Source organism: Morchella sextelata, assembly GCF_020137385.1.
Source record: "Morchella sextelata strain SCLS chromosome Unknown scls_18, whole genome shotgun sequence".
Taxonomy (NCBI): Eukaryota; Fungi; Ascomycota; class Pezizomycetes; order Pezizales; family Morchellaceae; genus Morchella; species Morchella sextelata.
In genome coordinates, this window is record NW_025408633.1 from 1,348,547 (window position 1) to 1,369,027 (window position 20,481).

Sequence of the window (20,481 nt, forward strand, 5' to 3'; positions counted from 1 at the left end):
TTGCATCGCTTCATGCCAGAGATAGACCCGAGGCGAATACATTCATAGAGCCTCTACAGATCATTATTCACATTTTCCGTCTCGAGATACCTTAATTAAATTCAAACCACATGCCCTGCCCTTCGGCAAATAGCGGTAATCAGGTCGGCCTCGGCAAGAAATGTTAGTAATTACAAAACTCCATCAACTTCCCGATAGAGCCTCAAATTTTCTTGATAAATTATAGTATAGAGCTTAGTGGAGCTTGCCTCCCAACCCTCACCGCCAATTGCTCTCCTCCTTCGGCCCCTCGCCTCGAGATGCCTCGGGAGGCAGCCCGCAGTTGGCGTCGGGTTGGGGTCAGAGTCGGAGCCGGACTCCGGCTCCGACTGGCCGTCATTTCTGGCACACTATTTATAATTCCAGAAACATTTACCGATACCGTTCACGAATATAATCGCTCGGGGGAACCTTTGTCCGTACAAACATTCTTGAAATCTTGGCTTGGATGAATAATAAACCCTAACCCTGGATTCAACCGCTGAGGGACATCAGGCCCATATCATCCAGATGAGACAGTGTTATACAGATGGAGGATAAAGAAAGGATAATACCTAAAATGATGCACACATATCACAATGCCATTCGTTATTCCTACTCCCTTCCCATGTCTCTGTGGGCGCGAAGTAATAATCCATCTAGGGCTATTTATATGTCCCTATAATTACATTTAACTCTTTTGGCAACTCGAAACCCTAAGGCTGGCAGAGAAGCGAAGGCGTAGTACGTAGCTTAATAGCTTCAATGGTAACTTACCTCTGCTTTTAACCCTGATTTTACACTTACAATACCGGAGATGCTTGCGAACTGACCGTTTGACTACCCTAGTACTACAGTATCAGAGTGTTTGTCCTTGATAAAATGGACGGCTAAGGCGGTATACTTATACAATACTAAATTACTATGATATTAGCCGTATCCCGATTTCTGCTAATGTAACTTGTACCTGGTAGAAACTGGGCTACCTGGGGTGCTAAGGCGCAAAAGCATCCATAGCCAGGGGATAATACATGTTTCTATTAAACCATGAGAAGTATCATTGGGTCAGTGCTTCTTCTATAACTCTAGTTGGACTAGACCAGACATGAGAGGGCGTAAGTGGTATAGATCTACTAGCTACTTAAGTCTAGACCAGCACCAGAATGGAAATGTCTGAATTCATGCAGATAATATATACGCTGACATGGCTAGACAGGTAACCACCAACCAGTCTCCTTTCCAGAAGCGATCTCGGCAATGGCTTTTGCGCCATGTTACTGACTGGTAACGCACTCAATCAATCTCGGGGAGAATGTTAAACGTCCCATGACTCCGAGCCCCAGAGTGATCGGCACATTTGACCCCTGGTATCGGAAATGTTAGTTTTGCGACCTCCCCACCAGCTAGCTGTAACGGGAAAAGTCGGAAGCCCGTCTAGGTACCGGTCCCAGGATATTTCACGACGCCAAAGCCATGAAGCTTGACTTGACGCTGCACTCCCGACCGGAGAGTGCCGGCCGGCAGAAATGAGCGAGAGATCAACATCATGGGCCAGTCAGTTATCGGCGATACACACAGCCCTCCCTGACCTGCAGCAGAAAGGGAAAAATCTCCATTTTTTCTTTTCTTTTCTTTTTTACGAGCCGTTGGGGAAAGCTGGTTAAGCGACCCTTTAATATATTGGATGATTAGTATTTATTACTATTGCTGCTAATCCTATTACTACCACAACCACTAGTAGACATATCATATTTCAGCCTTAAGGCGGGAGCGGGTTTATCTCGCTTTGCATATGAATTCCGGAAGAAGACCAACACACACCGGTACCAACAACTGCAAGCCCGCCGTTGCTTTCAAAGACATTGGGGAATCGAAGTCTCCTTGCTTAGGGAACGGCACTTTGAGAGCAGTTGGTGGTAATCAAATATTATATACATATATATAGATATAGATATAGATATATATAATACAAGTGTTTATATACAACTGCCGGGGATCGGTGGGGGAGGAACGACCAAAGTAAGCATAAAAGCTCTATGATCCAATCGTCGGAATGGTTCCGGTTTGTCGAGAGAGAGGATGAGTAACCGAACTAACGCAAGGCCAGTTAGTGAGTTGAGTAATCAGGAAAGATTATACACCTGTGCCAGTAGAGCACGTAGTTTACCTTTTCTCTATAAGAGATAGCTCGTTGGTTCTCCGATCGGCCCATGAAGTGTCACCTACCCCGACATAACTGTTAAGGCGAGATGAGATGCTTCTCTGGAACCGGGACAGGACCCGATGAGACACAGCCATCTAAATAGCATGACTCCCTAACAGGATTGATGATGTCCTCCCTTGAATCTGGACAGCTCACCCACGGATCAAGGTTTTACATTTCTAGGGAATTCCGTATGTTGGAAAGACTCTAGCCTAAATACATCCTGGGGGGAGAAAACATATTCCATTCCACTGCTTCCAAGTGCGCATACCCGAGCTACTGGCCGCCGATAGGGTAATTCTCTACACCCTCCCCCCCCCTTTCCATCCGCGCGTGATAGAGGAGACAACCAGGATGTGTATGCGCTGCTTGTACAGTATAGTAATCCAGAGCGTATATGCACACCTACTCCTAGCATCAACAAGCGCGGCCCCCAGGACTTGAGTGCCAATCAGGTTTGCCACAGCAGACCGGGCAGCGCAGGGCCGCCCAACTGGCTAGCCAGACGGCGGCCTAGGAGCTTCATTTACACCGCTGAGCCCGAGACCTAACACCCACATAGCCAACGTGGTATAACTACACCTGCATGTCCCGCCCGTCCAGGGTTCAACCTGATCGATCGTCACTCAAATGAATCAAGAAAACCAGTCCCTACAAATCGCGAGTGATACCCCATGAAGGGGTCGACCGAACAAAGCCCTTGTGCGGCTCCTAAAAGGTATTTGTCACACAGGATCAGACATTATATAATCAAGACACTGATCACGTGCCATGAACCCGGCACGGCCGATAGATTTTGACGTAAAAAGAAATCGGATCCCCGCGTAGCTGCTCTTTTCCTGAATCCATCTTTCTGTGTGCATTTCCATGCTTCATCTGCTCTCCCGCATATCACACCCATTGTTGGTAATACCACGCAAGAGGTAATTACTCCTCTGCTTCCACCGGGCCCGGGGGGGGGTGTGCTGCTATACGCACTTAATGTACGTACTTGTGCTCACGATATTATTTATTTACCCAAGCTTAAGCTGTGGTGCACTACTCGCCGCAACCCAAACCCACATCTATAAAAACGGTTCGCGAGGTCGACTACAAGGTCTAGGACCTCAGGGTATCCATTACTATTCCACGGCTACAGCAGCAACCACAACCACAACCATTGCCATTACCATGTCGGACGGCCAAGCATCACAGCAGCAGCAGTCAACGTCAATGTCACCTGGAGCTGATACCGGCGAGAAAACCGAGCAGCAGCAGCAATTGCCGAAGCTCACCGCGTCAGAGTTCCGACAATATAATCGGTTGGCGGAACACATGGATCAGTTTGTAAATCTCCCGCGCTCCCCTGTTTTATTTCTATTTTATTTCTGCTTTAATTTTGATTTTTTTGGTTCTATTTTTCCCCCCATTATTATGGTTTATTGTTATTTATTGTTGTCGTAAATTGTAATTTGGCAATTTATCCACCGGAATTTCCCCCGGACCAGTAGCTGGCTATATGCTAGCTAGCCAGCTAGGAAGGTAGGCAGGTAGGTAGGTCAGTAAGTATGCACAGCTGCAGCTGGAATAGCCCTCAAGATATCCAGCCAGGGTAAGGCTGTCAACCGTCAAGTTAATAGGGTGCTTTGTGAAACCCCCCTCAAAAATAGCCCAAGAACCCCAACCCCCATGCAAGAAAAACATCCCGACAAGGAGCACGTTTAAATTGATATGCTGTCTGTCACACATAACTAACCCACACCTCTCTCTCTTTCCCGGGGGTGTCTGGCAGCACAACGGTTTCCGCCTCTCCTGGAACGAGATCTACAAGGCCTGCACCACTAACCAACGCCCGCGGTCCATGTCCCTGCGCGAGTTCATCGCCTTCGCCCTCCGCTTCTCCGAGCACCTCGAGATGCACCACTCCATCGAGGAGAGCTACGTGTTCCCCAACCTCGCACGCAAGATGCCCGCTTTCCGCAAGCAGGACGAGCTGCTGGCGCAGCACCGCAAGATCCACGAGGGCCTCGACAAGTATGCGGCGTACCTGAAGGAGTGCAAGAGCGGCGAGCGGGAGCTGGTATTAAGGGAGCTCAAGGAGCTCATGGAGACGTTTGGGGAGGTGCTGTGGAGGCATTTGGAGGATGAGGTTGTGGAGTTGGGGGCGGAGAATATGAGAAAGTATTGGACGTTGGCGGATATGAAGAATTTGGCGTTTTGATTGTTTTATTGGTAGGTAAACGGGAATCTATTGTTAGTTACAGCCCTAGTTTATGGGTCGGGGGTCGGACGGAGCTGGCTGGCTGGCTGGGTTGGGGTTATATGGCTGGATGTGGTTAGTGCAGCTGCGAAAAATATCGTGTTTACCTGCGTTTTTGAAGAAGTGAGTTCACAAGGAGGGGATGGAGGGTTCAAAGGAATTAAATTAGGGGGCAAGCGCCATCTACAATCATTATTCCGCCGTTTCGTTATATACAGGTAAAGAAAAGTGCTCTTTCAACTAGGACGTGTTGTGAGTGGTTTTTGAGCGTATGTAACGAAGCTAGATAGGCAAATATGATATCTATCAGCAAACATGTAGCAATTCAATGCACCCAAAGAGGATAAAAGTCAAGGGAGTAACTTACAATTTAATATAGACATTGATACTTGGGTCCTGGATGGCCTGGCGAATATTTGCTACCAGCACATCAACCTCCTGCTTATCCCACCCCAGCATCCTCGTAAACATGGCGAGCGTCAATCCCTGTGCGCCAACGAGCAGCACTTCTCGTAGAAAGATACCTATTGAGTAACAAGCAAAGGTAAGTAAGTGAGTGACTTTAGCCGCGCGCGAGAAACCGCTACACCGACTCCCACCCGGCCCGGCCCGCCCAACACGACATACCCATTTCCTTCATATTATCGCCTTCAGCTTCCGCCCATGTTCTACATTCACATCCCGCCAGTACCCCGTCAGTAAACACAACTTGTTTCTTCCTTTTCTCGTCTCCCTCAACCTCTCCGTCGAATTGAAATAAAAAGAAATATGAAAAAAGGGGGGAGGGGAAAAAATGGAATTTTTCATTACCCAAGCGGGACCTTGAAGCTCCTTTCTGTGACCTCTTTGAATCCGGCATCTGGCAAATCTTCTTTGAATTGCTCCGCCATGATCCACGTCACGCCGGCCATATCGGAGGCCTTATCGAAGTCGTTGACCCATTTTTGTAGTATGTTGTCACTCGAGAGTGAGCCGTCGTCGCAATCGAAGGGCCGTGAGTGATCTTTTAGTTCGATCCAACCGCCGGGTTTAAGTGTCCTTTAAATCGATATACGGGCCCAACGTTAGATTCAGTTCGGACTATCTTTTCATCTTTTTCAACATATTCCCCATCCTCGTCTATACATGCACCCCCTCTCTTTTTCTCTTCTCTTCTTGGACCGACGCAGACACACACCGGAAAGCCTGTGCATATAGCTTCTTCCAGTCCCGCACTGCGCCAGACAGGTTGCGGATATGGATTAAATCAAAATGATTATCAGGAAAAGGCCACTCTTCCTCACAGTCGTCGATCACAAAATGAAGATTTGGTGGGACGTAGACTGGTTGGATTGGTGAGAGGTCGTTTCCGATTACTGTTGTTTTTGGAAGCAGACTAGTGGTGGTCAGTAAATTATCAAATAGTAGCTAGCCGTAGGTTTGTAAAAGTTCAAAGTTGTAATAAATGAGGTAACGTACTCTGCTGTATCGATAGCCCAGATGCCTATCGTGACAAAAAAAGGATAAAAGAAACTAGATTAGCTGCTGCGCTCATTCTCCTAACGTAACGTTTCAATGTGAAGCTAGTGGAAAATTCCAAATGGGGTGATCTGTGCGCAATATGTGCGCACATTAAAGCTACTAGGAATAAATAGGGATATGATAATCTTACCAGTTCCAGTCCCTACATCAAGAATCTGTATCAAACGTTAGAATGGTCGGAGACAAGAAAAAGGGTATGCAAGAAAAAAAAACCATTCACGATAATTAGTGAGCATTCAGGACCCAGATTCTTTCTAGCCAACGAAAGATAGCTAAACTCAATCGGGCCCTGAATTGCCCCTGATGTATCAAGCAATGGTTTCACCACCACCAACCACAAATCTCAACCCCCTAGCTAGCCGCACAAAGCTTCTCTAACCAATAACGGTAATAAACTAGTAAACGAGCAAACAACATACCCTTTCTGCGTTTGATTTATCAATTGGTGAGAGGAAAAGCTCACCACCGAGAGCAAGGTTCCATAAATGATGCATCAAGTCCAGTCGATCCTGTTCTTGCTCATCGTTTGGAAATGCCTACAGTTCAAAAGTACTTGTCAGTGATGTTATCATAAAATCAAAGGAGCGTGGCGGGGGTTTCTTGTTGTTCGCTCACATAGCACGCGAGCGGATACGAATGATAGCGTCGCCCATTCTCATAAACATAGTCCGTTATAGACTCCGACAACGACATTGTCGACAGGACCTCTGAGACAGCATCATCGTCGTCGTCAATATCATCGGATGAAGGTTCCTCGTCCGAAGAATACGTCTCTTCTTCTTCATCTTCTTCCTCCTCCTCATCGGATGACAGGCTGTATCTAGAGGGGGCAATGCATGACATTGTCAGTTGAGTTCCCCCTACACCGAGAGAATAAACACTATTTACCTCTCCTCTTCTCTACCATTCCAGTCCATACAGTTACCCTCGTCGGCTTCGTCGGCGGATAAGGTACCAACAGTGCTGTTTATGTTCTCACGCACGTTCTCCGGCATGGTTGGTGCTTGAACAAGCGTTGACATGTCTCTCTCTACTCGGTTTATGATCCTCCCTGCTTTCGCCGTATGCAAATCGTGTGCTGATGAGGTGATTGATGATAAATAGTATTAGTGTGGTGCTCTATTCCTTCCTTGCTTGCTTGTTTGCGCTTTTTAGGGCTTGTCGGCACCCCCCGTGTCTTCTGTAGAGATAGTGTGACGAAAGAATCTATTCTGTGCGGTACTTTTTGAATTATCAGGGCTCCAGTCAAAGGGGCAAAACAAAAATAAAAATGCGGTAATATTTCTCCAAAATGCTGGTAGGTCCTGGACAAACTCTCCAGGCGATTAAAAATACCGACGGCGCGGATACCATCGACCTCTTTATATCTCTGTGGTACATAGCTTTTTCCAGCGGTGTGGGGATCCCGTTAGACAGAGTCAGTTAGATAGATAGGCATGCATGTGGTGTAGGTTATGGTAAGTGTGGATGGCAGAGTGCGTTCAGGATACCTGCCTAAGAGCGTCAGCAGAAGTTATCATTTCCAGTAGAGTACGCATACATTATGCCACCCACCACCCATATGCATGCTTGCTCCTCTCCTGCACTTGCTTTTCTCCCACCTCCCACCTCCACCTCCTCCACCTCCTCCGCTCTCTACCTCATGCCTGTTATGGCTCTCCACCTCGTTCTCGCTTAAGATTCAACTAGCCAACCCATGGATGGACGGGGGGGCGGCTAATCTACCCCAATCACATCATACACCGCTCCAGCATAATAAAAGCCGTTAGAGCAATAAGACCAGACACGCCATGCCCTGCGAGTCTGCTCTGTCACCGCAACAGACTCGAAAAGCGCCCGTTTATGAGGAATAAACAAGTGGTGTGATTCAGGGAGCATGTGGTACTCCACTTCAGAGTTGAGTAGAGTAGAGCACATATGGTAGGTGTGCACTCTATCTGGCAGTACGCCGCTGCTACTGCTGCCGCAATATAGTAGCTATTATGATGATGATGCATCTATTTCCACGTGTGAGTGGGTTGGGCGGGGGGCTGGAAATCCTTTTTTCCTCCACGTCAAAACAAAGCAAAAAATAAAAAAATAAAAATGTCAGGATAAAAAGGAAAAAGACTGAAAAGAGAGATATCTATGTAGACTCGTAGAGAGAGTAGCCACACTTGCCTGCGCCCACATACTCCAGAGTACGCAAAGAGAGGAAAGCATGTACCCTTCTGGTCCACTGACCTACCGATGTGGTGTATCGAATAGATCCCCCTACCCGGTATTAAACCCACCCATCCAATGGACCTTGCTCTGGACCCGGAAGAAGCCATATTCCGAGCCCTTGGTTGAAGATGCAATGCCGAGACGGCAAGTGGCACTGCCTACAGCTGACGATCTCGTTTGAGTATGCACGAACGCACGCACGGCGCACGCACACACTTTCTTGGGAGAGATGTCGTTTGCTCAAACATTCCCTCCCTCCCTCCCTCCCGAGGTACCAATTGATCCGATTCGGTGGTCATTGCTTTGCTGGTTAATTTAGGTGTAGCAGATATGTTGTTCGGTCTGTCGGGAAAGCCCAGGGCCCAGGACTACCGCAAAAACTCGAAGAATTGGCTACCGACGGCCAGATATTACCTCCCCAACGATTGGCTAAATAGCATCGATCTACATCAGAAGTTTCCCATAAAGGAAATTTTGATCTGGCGCTATAGTACCTAGCCAATTTTTCGAGTTTTTGGCGATAGGTTCCTCATGTAAGCGTCCTGTCCAGCGGTAATGGTAAACCCACTCTAGAGTATGTAGCCTTTACCAGCAGAGCAACGCAACGCACGCTCCCTCATCAGCAATGCGATCGCGTTGATAGATTCCTCCGACCACGCGCTCGGGTTATAGCAACCTCATAAGTCCTTGCGAGATATCTCGGCCCGCTGTTACCGACAGCACGTAGGTAACATTCCGTACCATCCATTTTTTTTTTCTTTCTTTCTTCCTTTTCCATATCTTACCTGTACCTGCATCACCAATAATATAGCATAGTATTGCAATAAGACAAGCGTAACTTGCCAAACGTAAACGTGCGGGTAAGTCAAAAGTCAGCCAGTTGCATATGCCGCAGTGGACCAATCAATCGATATTTACCAACCTAATCATACTCAATATTGCCTACACTGTTTAAAGGCTCATTTTTGTTTTCCCCCTCCGTTTTTTGCTGGCTTGGCATAGTATAAAGTAGTATAGATCCTACCACGAGTAGGTAGGTCACATAACTACGTCTCTACCTACATGCATAGTTAGCTACCGTTTTTTCTGCGGGTCTGATTCGAAACAGATGCGTCTTTTACAACACACTATTTTGGTATTCCATTTGTGTAGCTAGCCATTATGCGAAAGGTATTTTGTGTAGCCTGTAGGGCCGTTAGATTTCGGTGCAGCAGTCTATTACTGGTTGGTGCAGATATTTCCGGACTTTGGTAACAGGGAGCTCCCATGTTCATAATACCACCCATAGATCTTTGCATACTGTAGGTACTTCAGGGCGGTTTAGAACAACAGTTTAGCCCTTTGCTGAATTTCTCGGCGCCTTGTTAATTGCGGTACTTGATACAGCTAGGTATCGGGAAAGAAAGAAACATGGCGCACGCTATTACCAGATTCCCAAGATGTTTGACATTGCGTTTTGTATTATGCATGATGTCCAATTCAAGAGACCACTCCTTTGGATTTGCCCGCGGAACCTAGGTGGCGGATAGAATCCTTGTGCCGGTTTCTGGTTATGCGATTATCTGTTTTACAGATAGGTTTCTTTCCTCGTTCAGAGAGATGAATCCCGTCTATTCTAGAATGGTTATGTGCTCGGATGAAGGTATAGAAGAGTATGGTTGCATAAAGCAGATTCGTGGTTACCTCTCAGATGCGTCAGCATCATGAATCATCATTCGCCATGTTTCAGTGCTTTGATGCACTGTCCAGAGAGTCACCTGTAACTCCACATGGATGGATGTTTTCTAGCCCACAAAGGCCATTTTACCCCGTTCAGTCCGATGTTGCGATACGTGCAATAACTATCCTAGGAGGCTTTCTACCTACCTGACAGAAATTTATCTTCAGTTGTAAAATTTAATCTGAGGATCTAACGAGATCCCTATTTTTAAAAGAAAAACGATCGGGGGGGATTACACACGCCATGTCAAATACTAGTGAATATTTTTTTTAAATATGCCCACCGACTGCCAACTACTTAGCTAACCATCGCTTCCCCCAAGTCCCTTGGATACCCAATCTTCAATAAACGGCGCAAGTAATCTACTTTCTGTTTTCCGCGTCCCAAGAATTTGAACTCTGGCCGGGTAGCTAGCGCTCCCGCTATTCTGGTGGTGCGTGCTGGATTAAATTGGTTAAACTCCACCAATTTAGGAGTCCAAGTCCTTATTGATCTCCCTCCCCCCCCCCCCCCTTTGCGCTCCTTGCGTGGCTACAAAGCAACTATCCTCCGGTATCAAATCTCGGGTACTGGCTTCAGGCCTATCCTAGCCCTGCTTACTGAGTGCAGTTCTTTCCTTTCCGTACATGCTTGCAATTGTCGCTCGCACCATCTCAGTTCATAGTGGTAATAGAACATTAATACCCACTCGCGGCAAGTAACCCCCCCAATGATGTATCATCGGAACTCTCCGGAAAGGGAGTCGCAGATATTTTTTCTTCCAATTTTGTCTCGGGTTGAATATTTGTGGTACCCAGAACCCTGGTTACCTAGTCTTCTTATGTTCCTGCTGAGGTCTAGGGGAGGGGCACGTGAGCAGTTTGAAGAATTCTAATTCCGACATTTTTATGTTATAGAGGTATAGAAATTACCTACCCCCAGTGGATTGTGGTCGAGGAATCCTAGATCAGCTGAATTCTGTCAAGTCACCCCAGAGACTGAGACATGATCTGGACTTTTCTACTGCCTATAAAGTACTACTTTCTTTTGGGTCGGAGTGCTAATTTGTCGGTGTGATGGCTCACAAAACACATGGATCTGGCTGGACATTAGAAACGCCTACACTTTAATCGTCATCAACGGTACCATATACTATGAGGGATGAAATACGTACCGCTTATGGTTAAGACAACTATTTACCTGATCTTCATACATACGAATGATGGAAAGGGCCATCAATATTACCACCAAGCCCTGAGGTGCTGGCTATACATATGAGTAAATTTTGCGATGGTGGCCGGCCCCAATAGGGCATTGCGTTGAGATTCAATCGCAGTAGAGAATATCCCTGTAAAATGCATGTGCCACCTTTTTAGTGAATCGAACATTCCTGTTGATCCGGGGAGAATAATATTGTATTCACACATCCGGATTATCACTCCCGGTGCTAAACGCATTTCCTCTCGCTAGAGCCCACTGAATGATCCCTGCTGCGGTTGAGGTGGCCTGACTTCTGACTGTATATTGCATGTCTTAATCAACCACAGCTTGAGATCGATATATCATCAGCTCTCACTCGTTGTTGTTGTTTCTTACCCAGTACAAAAAGCTGCACCTCTTGCCTCACGGTGGGTAGGACGTTTGATCCAAGACTGGGTTTCTAGAATGACGCAAATCCGATCCACCATCATGCAGATTTCCCTCACTCCTCCTTCTCGATGGGGAAATATCAGGTCAGGAACACACATAGCACCTATTTTCATCCTATTCACCTGCACCCCTTAATTTGAGAACAATTTGCATATCCAGCCATTTGGTCGAGTGATCTAGTCAGCCCAAGTCAAACCTTATTCAACCGAAGTCTGATGATTGATGCGGGGCACCACTGACTTGGGATGGAAGCTCACGCGATATCACAAAGGTGTCTATCCATGCAATACAGTCGGATTACGCGCTTATTATTCACAGGAGCATATCGCGTGCCGTGTGTTCTAATATCAACTTGTTCACATTTAAACCAGAATGGAAACTTTCACCGCGACTCACCTCCCGGCCCGCCTGCGCCACGTATCCGAAAGGTCTGCATGGTATGCACCACAAATGCCCATGATGCTCCTCGTATGTTTATAAAAAAGCAAGATCGGCAAGCCAGGTTGGACTGATAAGGAGAAACACGTTATTACTCCTCGATCCGTTATTGGTGGTGTACCATGTCGATGTTCGCCAACGTATTGACTGAATCGAACATTAGCCGGGAGTGTATGTTCTGCACCCTAAGGTTATACCCAGTTACTTGCTCTACGATGGACGCGTTATCCATTCTTAGCCGCGCACAAGCGTCGCGGCAAGACGAAGATTCACATTATGTCCCAATCCCTAGTCCAAAGCCCATCCATGCTCTGAATCTCGTCCAGTTTCCAGCGTTGTTAAGATTGATCTTATATTTTTTTTCTCGAGCGAGCAAGGTTGATTTCGTTGATAGTTTACTCTAGCACTTATGCATATTGTACACCCCATAAGCTTTTAAACGAGTCAGGTTGTTGAAAAATGGTTTTGAAAGACCACACACCAGCAATGTCAGGCATTAAATCGGTCATCGTAGCTGATATTTGAAACAAAACTGGTGAGATTTCATGAACCAGCCGACATTTTAACAGAAGGCTCATGGCTTTCGGTGCATTTTGACGTTCCATTTTTTTCTACCGGAGGAATATTCTTTTCGATCGACCCTATCCCACGAATCGTAGAATCAAGGGGTGAAATAAACATCCTTTGGGTAGACAGCAATGTCAAGCAAACCAATCCAACCTTTGAAAGACCCTCTAGCCCTATAAAATCAACGAGTAAACTGATGTCAGCGGAATAGTCCTGCCAGAGCTATTGGTGATAAGCCTCAGAGGATTTTTGATTACATTGATTTTCGCCAACACTTGGACCCATCTATCTGGCTGTAAGGCTAGAAGGTTCTGTGAAATTTATCCCCCAATGATCTGTAAGTAAGCGCCAGGAATTATCACCAAGAAAAATTTGTATCTTTCTCTTAGTCACGTGCTGCTGCTGTCGGGGAAAAAGACCTCCTAAATCCTGCTCTCCGGGAGTTCTGACCAAATTGGACTTTTGGGATTGTTAGTCATAGAAAACGCGAGTGTTTTTTATTGAAGATATTAACCTTCCACACAATTAACGCACAGTCTCAAACGTATTCAAACAACGTTAGCTTTGAACCTTCTTTCCTCTGCTATCAATTGATAGTCCTTGAAAATGTTCACAGCAATACTCAACTCAGGGCGGTCAGCACGCACTACCGATCATAACCTTTCATGGTCGAACCCCCTTCTTACATTCCGTTGCCGCTTTACGACTGCCGTTCTCCGGGCATAAGCAAGCCATGTTTCAGTCAAGACACCTGAGTTAATCCTTTACCCTATTCGCATATCATGCCCGTCGTTATTTGTGGAATAACTCTCGGTCCTCCACCAAAATATGTAGAGTAGAGTACCTACTCTAGGTAGTACTACAGTCGTTCACGAACGCTGCCTGTACCTACAGCCGTTTTAAATAACAGAGGAGTTCGAGCCAATAGAAATTAAAAGAATTTGGAGATCTCGCAGCTTGGCTGTTGCGTACCATAATTATAGCCCCTGTTTGCCATTGTCATTGTCATTGACAGGGACCTTGAACGACTGTAGCTCGCTAAAAATATTGTCTGGTGCGTAACTTATATATTTTATCGACCTGTGTTACCACCAGACCTTGATAAGTAAGTGCTCGTAATGTACAGACACCATATTTACGTGTTCTGTTGGATGAATATATCTGGAGTTATCCCAGTTATCCTTTAATGCCAGAAAACTTCCCTGTAGCCTAAATTCTGTGGGTCAGGTATTCCATACTGTCAATGCATTGTGCCGTTTCAATCTTCACAGGTAGAATGTTATGATGTCAACCAATGGCCGAAAGCTATTCCCAACATTAAGTTTAGTAATAATTCCAGATAGATGACATGTTTCGCGAAGAGATCACATGCGAGGCGCGCCAATGAGGTGTCTTTATATTAGCTACTCTAGACCGAGGATATAATTGTGAATTAGTCTAATGAGATATAATATATAAAATCGGGCCCAAATACCAGGTGCATGGTTTCCCTTAAAAATTGTGAATGGGACCAACGGCCAGGATCCCGGGAGAGGGCTCCGGGGCCTTGAGACCGAGGACAAACAAACCGATCCGCGGTACTCCAATAAAAAAAAATTGTAGTAGATGCAAGGCAAGGAATATAATTATTACCTGTAGTTAAGCCAGGCGTACCGAGTGACGGTCTGTGAATAGCATTTTTCCTTTGTTTCATCTGCACCCAGCAAGACTACATGTATCCAGTTAACCTCAAGTACATGAATCCGGTAGTTAAGTGAAAATTCCACTGAGTACGGCTGTGTTGTGAAAGGAAACTTACCGATTCCATTATCCGCGGTTCGTACATATGAGTATTTTTCAAATGGCCCTTCCCATGACAAAATACTGGAATATATCCCATCCATCACCTTCAAGGTCTTCTAAGCGCCATCGTTAGCTATTCGGATCTTATCACAGAACGAGGGAAATAAATATGTAATACTTCCACAAAACTGATATCTATAACCCTTGTAGCACTGTTTTATCTTAAATTCTTTCATCTAATTGATTATCGATGACCTATTCCTGGGACGATTACTAATGATATAGGAAACCCTAGAAGATGACGATCGTTACTCTCAGAACACTGAAAAGAGTCTGAATTTGAGACTGCTTTGATATATCGGTGTTTACGGTAACTAACTCGGCTCAAATGGCCAATAAGCCTACTTATTTGGTTTCCTGAATATCCATCGAGAGAACTTGGAGCAACGTTGCCCGGCACTATGGGGCCTTTACGTCCCCTTTCACGGAAGGCCTAACTTTCATCCCGAGCCCTGCGCTTTTCCGGGCTCTCCTCGTGGTGGGGGCCTAATAACGATGCTTGGTGATAAGCTGGATAAGTAATCCCACAAGTAGTTAGTAATCGAGTGATCACCTGTGAAGTTGTTCATCTTAAACCGAGCGAATCAACGCAGTCTGTCTGGGAAAGAGATGCTGTGACACTGGATGAAGGGGTGATGGAGAGAGGAAGAGGTTTGTGGTGACGTTGTCGAAGGTCAATCGAGGTGCGCACGTCAATGCCAAGTGTTCGGTTTAGTTATCACAACACTAGCGTTTAGCTTACTGGAATTAAGGGTCTGTTCGCTCCCGGCAATCTGGTTTTGAGTCAGCTGTTGTGTCTCGGATGTGGCAATTTGAACCGTTCGGGAATCGGCCAACTAGGTGTTGGAGGAGAGCAATCAACAGCTTTGATAAGAAGTGTGTCTGAGTATATCAGGGTGACCCAATAAGAATCAAAGGAATCCTCTGTGGGGAGTTTGTCTATCATCCGGGAAATCGATGAAGAAGGTGAGAACGGACACTTTAGCAAACCCGCTTAAGAAGTCAGCTCTGAGCATCCCGCTTTTCTAATCTCGGGATCCAATATCGCCAAGTTATCCCTGTAGATACATCCCGACGGTAACCCCGGACGGCCACGTGGGAATGAGTTCAACAACCAAGCATCATGCAACATGAGGTTCAAGTGCAATAATTTGGCGATGCATTATCAAGAAGTAAGCCACGTACATAGTTTTAGTTCACCTCCTAAAATCCATGTCTCTCGTTGATTCCATCTCACGATTGAGATTGTTGTCTAACTAAAATTTCCATATAGGTTTCCATGGCGGCAGAATTCATTAATATCAATTCGCTTTGTATCTCCAGAAAGTCGAATCTCTGTATGAATCTTGCCCATGATCCTAGGCCGACAGGTCGAATTGCACTCTCGTGGGATACGCTAACAGTAGTGACGGTTAATAGTACAGTTTGATTGATTACTTCATGGTTAATAGTGCAGTCAATTATAGGCTGACAGAATAATTTCACATTCATCCCCTAAACTATACAGCAATATTGAATTCGAGGTAAGTTATCTTACTAACATAAGTAATTCATTATCAAAACTTATTAAAGTTTGAGGAAGCCGGTAAAAGCTTCTATTCTGACAGTATCAAAGCTTTGTGTACCTGTGCAGCTCCCATTGGTCAAATTATAAACCCGTCCGAAATGAATTTCTCAACTTCACAGAGTTCACTAGTTGCAACTACGATAAATAAAAGGACTTTTTACAGTGTTTAACGCCATGATTTGATTGTCCGTTATCCTCATAAATAAACAAAACTCCAAAAAGATCATTATGCAAACAAAAAGAAATCTCTAAAAAGAAAAAAACACAACCAAAACCAACTCCTCTCCGAACCACCCGCCAGACTCTACATATTGTTTTCTTTTTCTTAGTTCACAATCCCCGTACCCGCCGTCGACTTCACCGGCCTGTTGAACCCAATACCACCAGCCGGCTTCACAACATAGTAGTTCTCAACAACCGCGGTTCCATTGTTCAACGCATTCATCTGCTCCTCATTGCATCCCTTAAAGTCAGGAAGGTAGCACTGCGGCGCAGGCCCGAATCCCTCGTTCTTGGTCTTAGTAGTGCTTTGAGAGCCACCCTTGGTCGAGAATGCATCAAGAGCCTTCTCCTTTCCAGTGCCGATATCCATACCATTGTGGGTACGCTCAAAGATGCGGAACGAGATCTCCTGAGCATAGGCAGGAACCGCATGCCCAGCCTGGTAAACACGGGAGAACGAGAAGTTACCATACTGCCTGACCTCGCCACCGACGGTGCCCTTGCTGTCAATGATGTTTGTGTATCCAGCTGCCGCAAACTCCTTCTGCTTCTTGTGCTTGACCGCGAGACTGACGAGCTCACCGCCGTACCAGTTGCAAGCGTGGTCCCTGTCACCGTAGATCATTGACACCTTGACACCTTTGTCGAGGAGGTAACCGATATCCTCGAGGAAGCCGGCGCCGAAGCGGTCGTTGGAGGATGTAAAGGCGCGGCTGACAGCGGCAGAAGATGAGGTGTAGTTCACGCGGACACCGAGCTCGCGCTGGACATTGGCGTCCATGAGATATCCTTTCCAATGGGTCCATGGGAATCCGTCGGTGTTGTTGTGGGTGATGTCATATCTGTTCCTTCCCTCAATGGCAACGTACTCAAAGTCGGTGACTGGCTGTTGGTCGTGGACGATGCTGCAGACGCCTTTGTTTGCCTTCTCGATGCAGGCACGGACAGTGCCCTTGTCACCCCATGGGTCGTCTTTCATCAGTTTCTGGCACTCGAGGTATGCGTCTTTGCAGCCGCCGGATTTTGTGTACTGGTTAAGGAGAGTGCTAGCAATGGACTGGTTAAGGAACGGGATGTCATAGGTGTTGTTTGCACCAAGGGTGTAGAAACCCGCGTACTGGGTTGGGTAGTCGATGCATCCGGAGACAACACCAAGGGTCTTCACGTTGAGCTTTGCAGGCTTCTCGGTGCGGCCGCGGGGGGCCTTGAAGGTGTTGTTTCCGATCTGTTCATTCTTCTGCTCGAGGTAGGCAGAGAAGCGGGGGGCGAAGTGACCACCGTATGATTGACCGTAGATGGAGACCTCGTCGAGCTTCTTGTACTGCGGGAAGGCCTCGGTGAAGGTCTGCATACCGTACCAGAAGGCCTGAGCGGCGATGTCGGTGTTGTTTGCAGTGTTGTTGACGCTGAGCGACGGGAAGGTGCCGACCATGTAGGTTGCGTTGTTTGGCGGGATGGTCTCGGTGGCGGTGAAGTTCTTGAGAGTGTCCTTGAAGCCCTTGGCTTTGTGGTCAAAAGTACGAGTACCGTTGTTAAGTGTGTCGTAGGAGAAGCCGACCTGAACGGGCTGGTCGATGAATAGAAGATTGGTAAGACGATTCCAAGCGAATTCACGCTTGACAGTTGTCTTGGAGTCATTCTTGACATCACAGGGGCCGACCTCTTCGAAAAGACCGTTCCTGTTGGATGCGTTAGTGTTATCATTTCACCAAAGAATAAGCATATAGAACTTACATAGAAGACGATCCAGGTCCACCGTTCATCCACACAGTCAATGGTGCATTTGCAGAGTCGTTATGAGCCTCAAAGAACCAAAAGAAAGTATTGATTGGGTAATCTTGTTTATAATCAAGTGTGTTTGGCGGGATCTGAATATATCCGGAATAAGACTCGACATTTGGGGTCTCTTCGCAAATGTTAGGGTTGCGGTAAGAGATTGAAACGCCGGGAACACGGGTGGAGTTGAATTTGACATCATCTCTGGCCGCCTGAGGGAAACGTGCTGAGGCGGTCTTGGTGAGGTATGCGGTAGCAAATATTACTGCCGCGGGGCCGGAGTAGCTGAGGAGGCCTCTCATTGTTATTTTTTTATTGGGTTTTATTTGAATCAATATCGGCTAGCGATATGGCGTGAGAAAGGTTTAATGAAAAGAAGGAAAAAAGAGGAAAGAAATGAATGAATGGACGACTAGCGCTCCAACGGAAGAAGAGAAAGAGAAAGAGAAAAGGAAAGAGAAGCTGCTATTGACCGATGATGATGAGAGTGAGTGAGTGGGAGATAGTAACTGACAACTGAGATGGAGGAATATATACATCATCTCATGAGTACCAAGTAGCTCGGCTAAGGGTAGCTATTTGCAACACCTCAACCGGTCAAAGGTATTTCACGGCACAGTAGCATTATTCTCGTGAGAGTGCTTGGTGTTGTTGACCGGTCGTGCCCTACCAAGGAAGTACATGTACCTGGGGATCCTTGCTAATACCGGTGAACTGCATGTATCGCAACACCAAACGTTGTTACCATCACGATAGATGGCATCCCCAGCCTCAACAGCGACCTTTGACAGCTAGCTTCCGTTTTTGGAGTAGAGTATGCATCTTATTGAAGGTTGTAGAAGTATTCTCGAACTTCTTTAACCATTCTGTCGGATCTGATGCCAAAAATAGTAACAAAGGAGGATTCCTCTATGGTACAGACAAAGAACTCGCTAAGAAAGTCAAAACAGGCTTCGGCTTAACGAGTAAATCTAAGTTAGAGTTAGTATATACATTGTAACCGGACGATTGCCCCTACAAAGGTTCAGGACACTTGTACTTATCATGTGCGGGATATTCTCCATGAGGTACTATCCATCACTCACGACAACAGGTAAGAGGCGTCACTTCCACCTGTGTAAAACATCTTCTGCTCAAAAGTGTTTACTTTACCCCACAAACTGCTTACCCCGGTAGAGCCTGTGATTCGGTGAAGACATGGTCTGTGCCGCACTGCGCCAAAACCGGACCATTCTAGGAACCTTGGGGACTAACTTGTAGTGTAACCAATAGATGTGACCAAAAAAAGCGACGATCCTGGAGATTACTGACTTGTGTTACAGGTATTCGGAGGGAGTTGAAGCGTGTCTGTGGTAAGAATCAAGCTAGGACTCTAGGAGTGTTGTCATGGTGTGAGAAAACGTTCAGTAGCACTGAGAATATCTCATACTCGCCTCCGAAGCGAACAGAATCGAGTGATACTCTATGATTACAACCACCATACTTGAACCATCAGTCGGGGCCAGGATCTAAACTCCGATCGCTACATGCATGCAAGGTGTAGGCATAATAGAAAGCTTATAAGATATCAAAACGCTTATGTTCTGGCCGTGGTTGCTTGTCTATACGGTGCCCCTAAGCTTAAGCTTTGTTGTCAAAATTATCTGCCGAGGTGCACTGACAGAGGGCCAATTCAAACGATGGCATTCCACATAATATTGGGACTTCATGGGAGTCCAGACTGACATGAGAAACTCATATTACGAAGTGAAGAGCGGTTGCAATTGGACCAGCTAGCGTATGCCGTGAAGAGCGATACGCAATTCATTAGTTCCCCAGATCACACCACCCAATTCGGTTAGCTCATAGACGCCTTCACGGGGTATGGTTCTCACAGTGGTATGGTGCAACGTTCAAATGAGCATGGAGAATTCGAGAAAAATCAACAGAAGTCCTTATTTTGCACCGAGAATTATATCTAAAAATATTTTTTATGGCCACTTTTCTCGTTCTTAGTTGTTGCACCATACCCACGTGAGCACCATACCCTAGTGAAGGCGTCTACCTTTTTCCCGCAACCGACAAAGGAAACAAAATCCACCCGGCTCAAACACCCTGCCATGCCAAGTCTCCAGACTACCTTGACCGAACAAAAAAGCTTATCAAACATTTAGCGGCATGGCAGGATGGCCGAGTTGGTTATGGCGCCAGGTTAAGGTCTTACTCTTAACATCAATTCCTGGTTCGGAAACGAGCGTGGGTTCAAGTCCCACTTCTGTCACACATCTTTTTCTTTTTTGCTCACACTCAGTTTGACGTGCGCATGGTGGAGACAAGAACCCTCAAGGCGAGTTATGTATGTACTCGCAGTTTATTTTGTGGAAGTAGAAAGCTAGTTGATTTTTTTCGATAACTCCTACCTTTGAGATATCGAGACCATATTAGAATTCCTGCTTGATACCTCGATCCCGTTTTTAGCGACCCCAAGTCTCGTTCCTTTTCTCAGTCATTCAAGCAGTCTAGGCCGGCCGGGCATAACTATATGTACTTTATAG

The 20,481-nt window shown here is 46.2% G+C and overlaps 4 protein-coding genes across 4 annotated transcripts; 1 reads left to right on the plus strand and 3 right to left on the minus strand.

Annotated features, from left to right (window-relative positions):
* Window positions 1-3,391: 3,391 nt before the first annotated feature.
* H6S33_004855 (uncharacterized protein) lies at window positions 3,392-4,421 on the plus strand (the record flags this gene model as incomplete). The annotated part of the gene is made up of 2 exons (XM_044836220.1): window positions 3,392-3,547; window positions 3,993-4,421. The coding sequence occupies 2 exons, from the start codon at window positions 3,392-3,394 to the stop codon at window positions 4,419-4,421; spliced, it is 585 nt and encodes a 194-aa protein (XP_044690828.1).
* Window positions 4,422-4,823: 402 nt separating this feature from the next.
* On the minus strand, window positions 4,824-7,003 carry H6S33_004856 (uncharacterized protein; the record flags this gene model as incomplete). The annotated part of the gene is made up of 9 exons (XM_044836222.1): window positions 4,824-4,984; window positions 5,088-5,128; window positions 5,271-5,498; window positions 5,638-5,835; window positions 5,919-5,943; window positions 6,112-6,136; window positions 6,401-6,517; window positions 6,597-6,801; window positions 6,870-7,003. The coding sequence occupies 9 exons, from the start codon at window positions 7,001-7,003 to the stop codon at window positions 4,824-4,826; spliced, it is 1,134 nt and encodes a 377-aa protein (XP_044690829.1).
* A 2,807-nt stretch (window positions 7,004-9,810) lies between these two features.
* Window positions 9,811-11,100, minus strand: H6S33_004857 (uncharacterized protein; the record flags this gene model as incomplete). The annotated part of the gene is made up of 9 exons (XM_044836223.1): window positions 9,811-9,869; window positions 9,944-9,970; window positions 10,053-10,067; window positions 10,147-10,159; window positions 10,241-10,346; window positions 10,716-10,742; window positions 10,822-10,847; window positions 10,971-10,983; window positions 11,060-11,100. 9 exons carry the CDS (start codon window positions 11,098-11,100, stop codon window positions 9,811-9,813), a joined length of 327 nt encoding a protein of 108 aa, XP_044690830.1.
* Window positions 11,101-16,274: 5,174 nt separating this feature from the next.
* Window positions 16,275-18,249, minus strand: H6S33_004858 (uncharacterized protein; the record flags this gene model as incomplete). Its single annotated transcript, XM_044836224.1, has 2 exons — window positions 16,275-17,850; window positions 17,906-18,249. The coding sequence occupies 2 exons, from the start codon at window positions 18,247-18,249 to the stop codon at window positions 16,275-16,277; spliced, it is 1,920 nt and encodes a 639-aa protein (XP_044690831.1).
* Window positions 18,250-20,481: the final 2,232 nt, after the last annotated feature.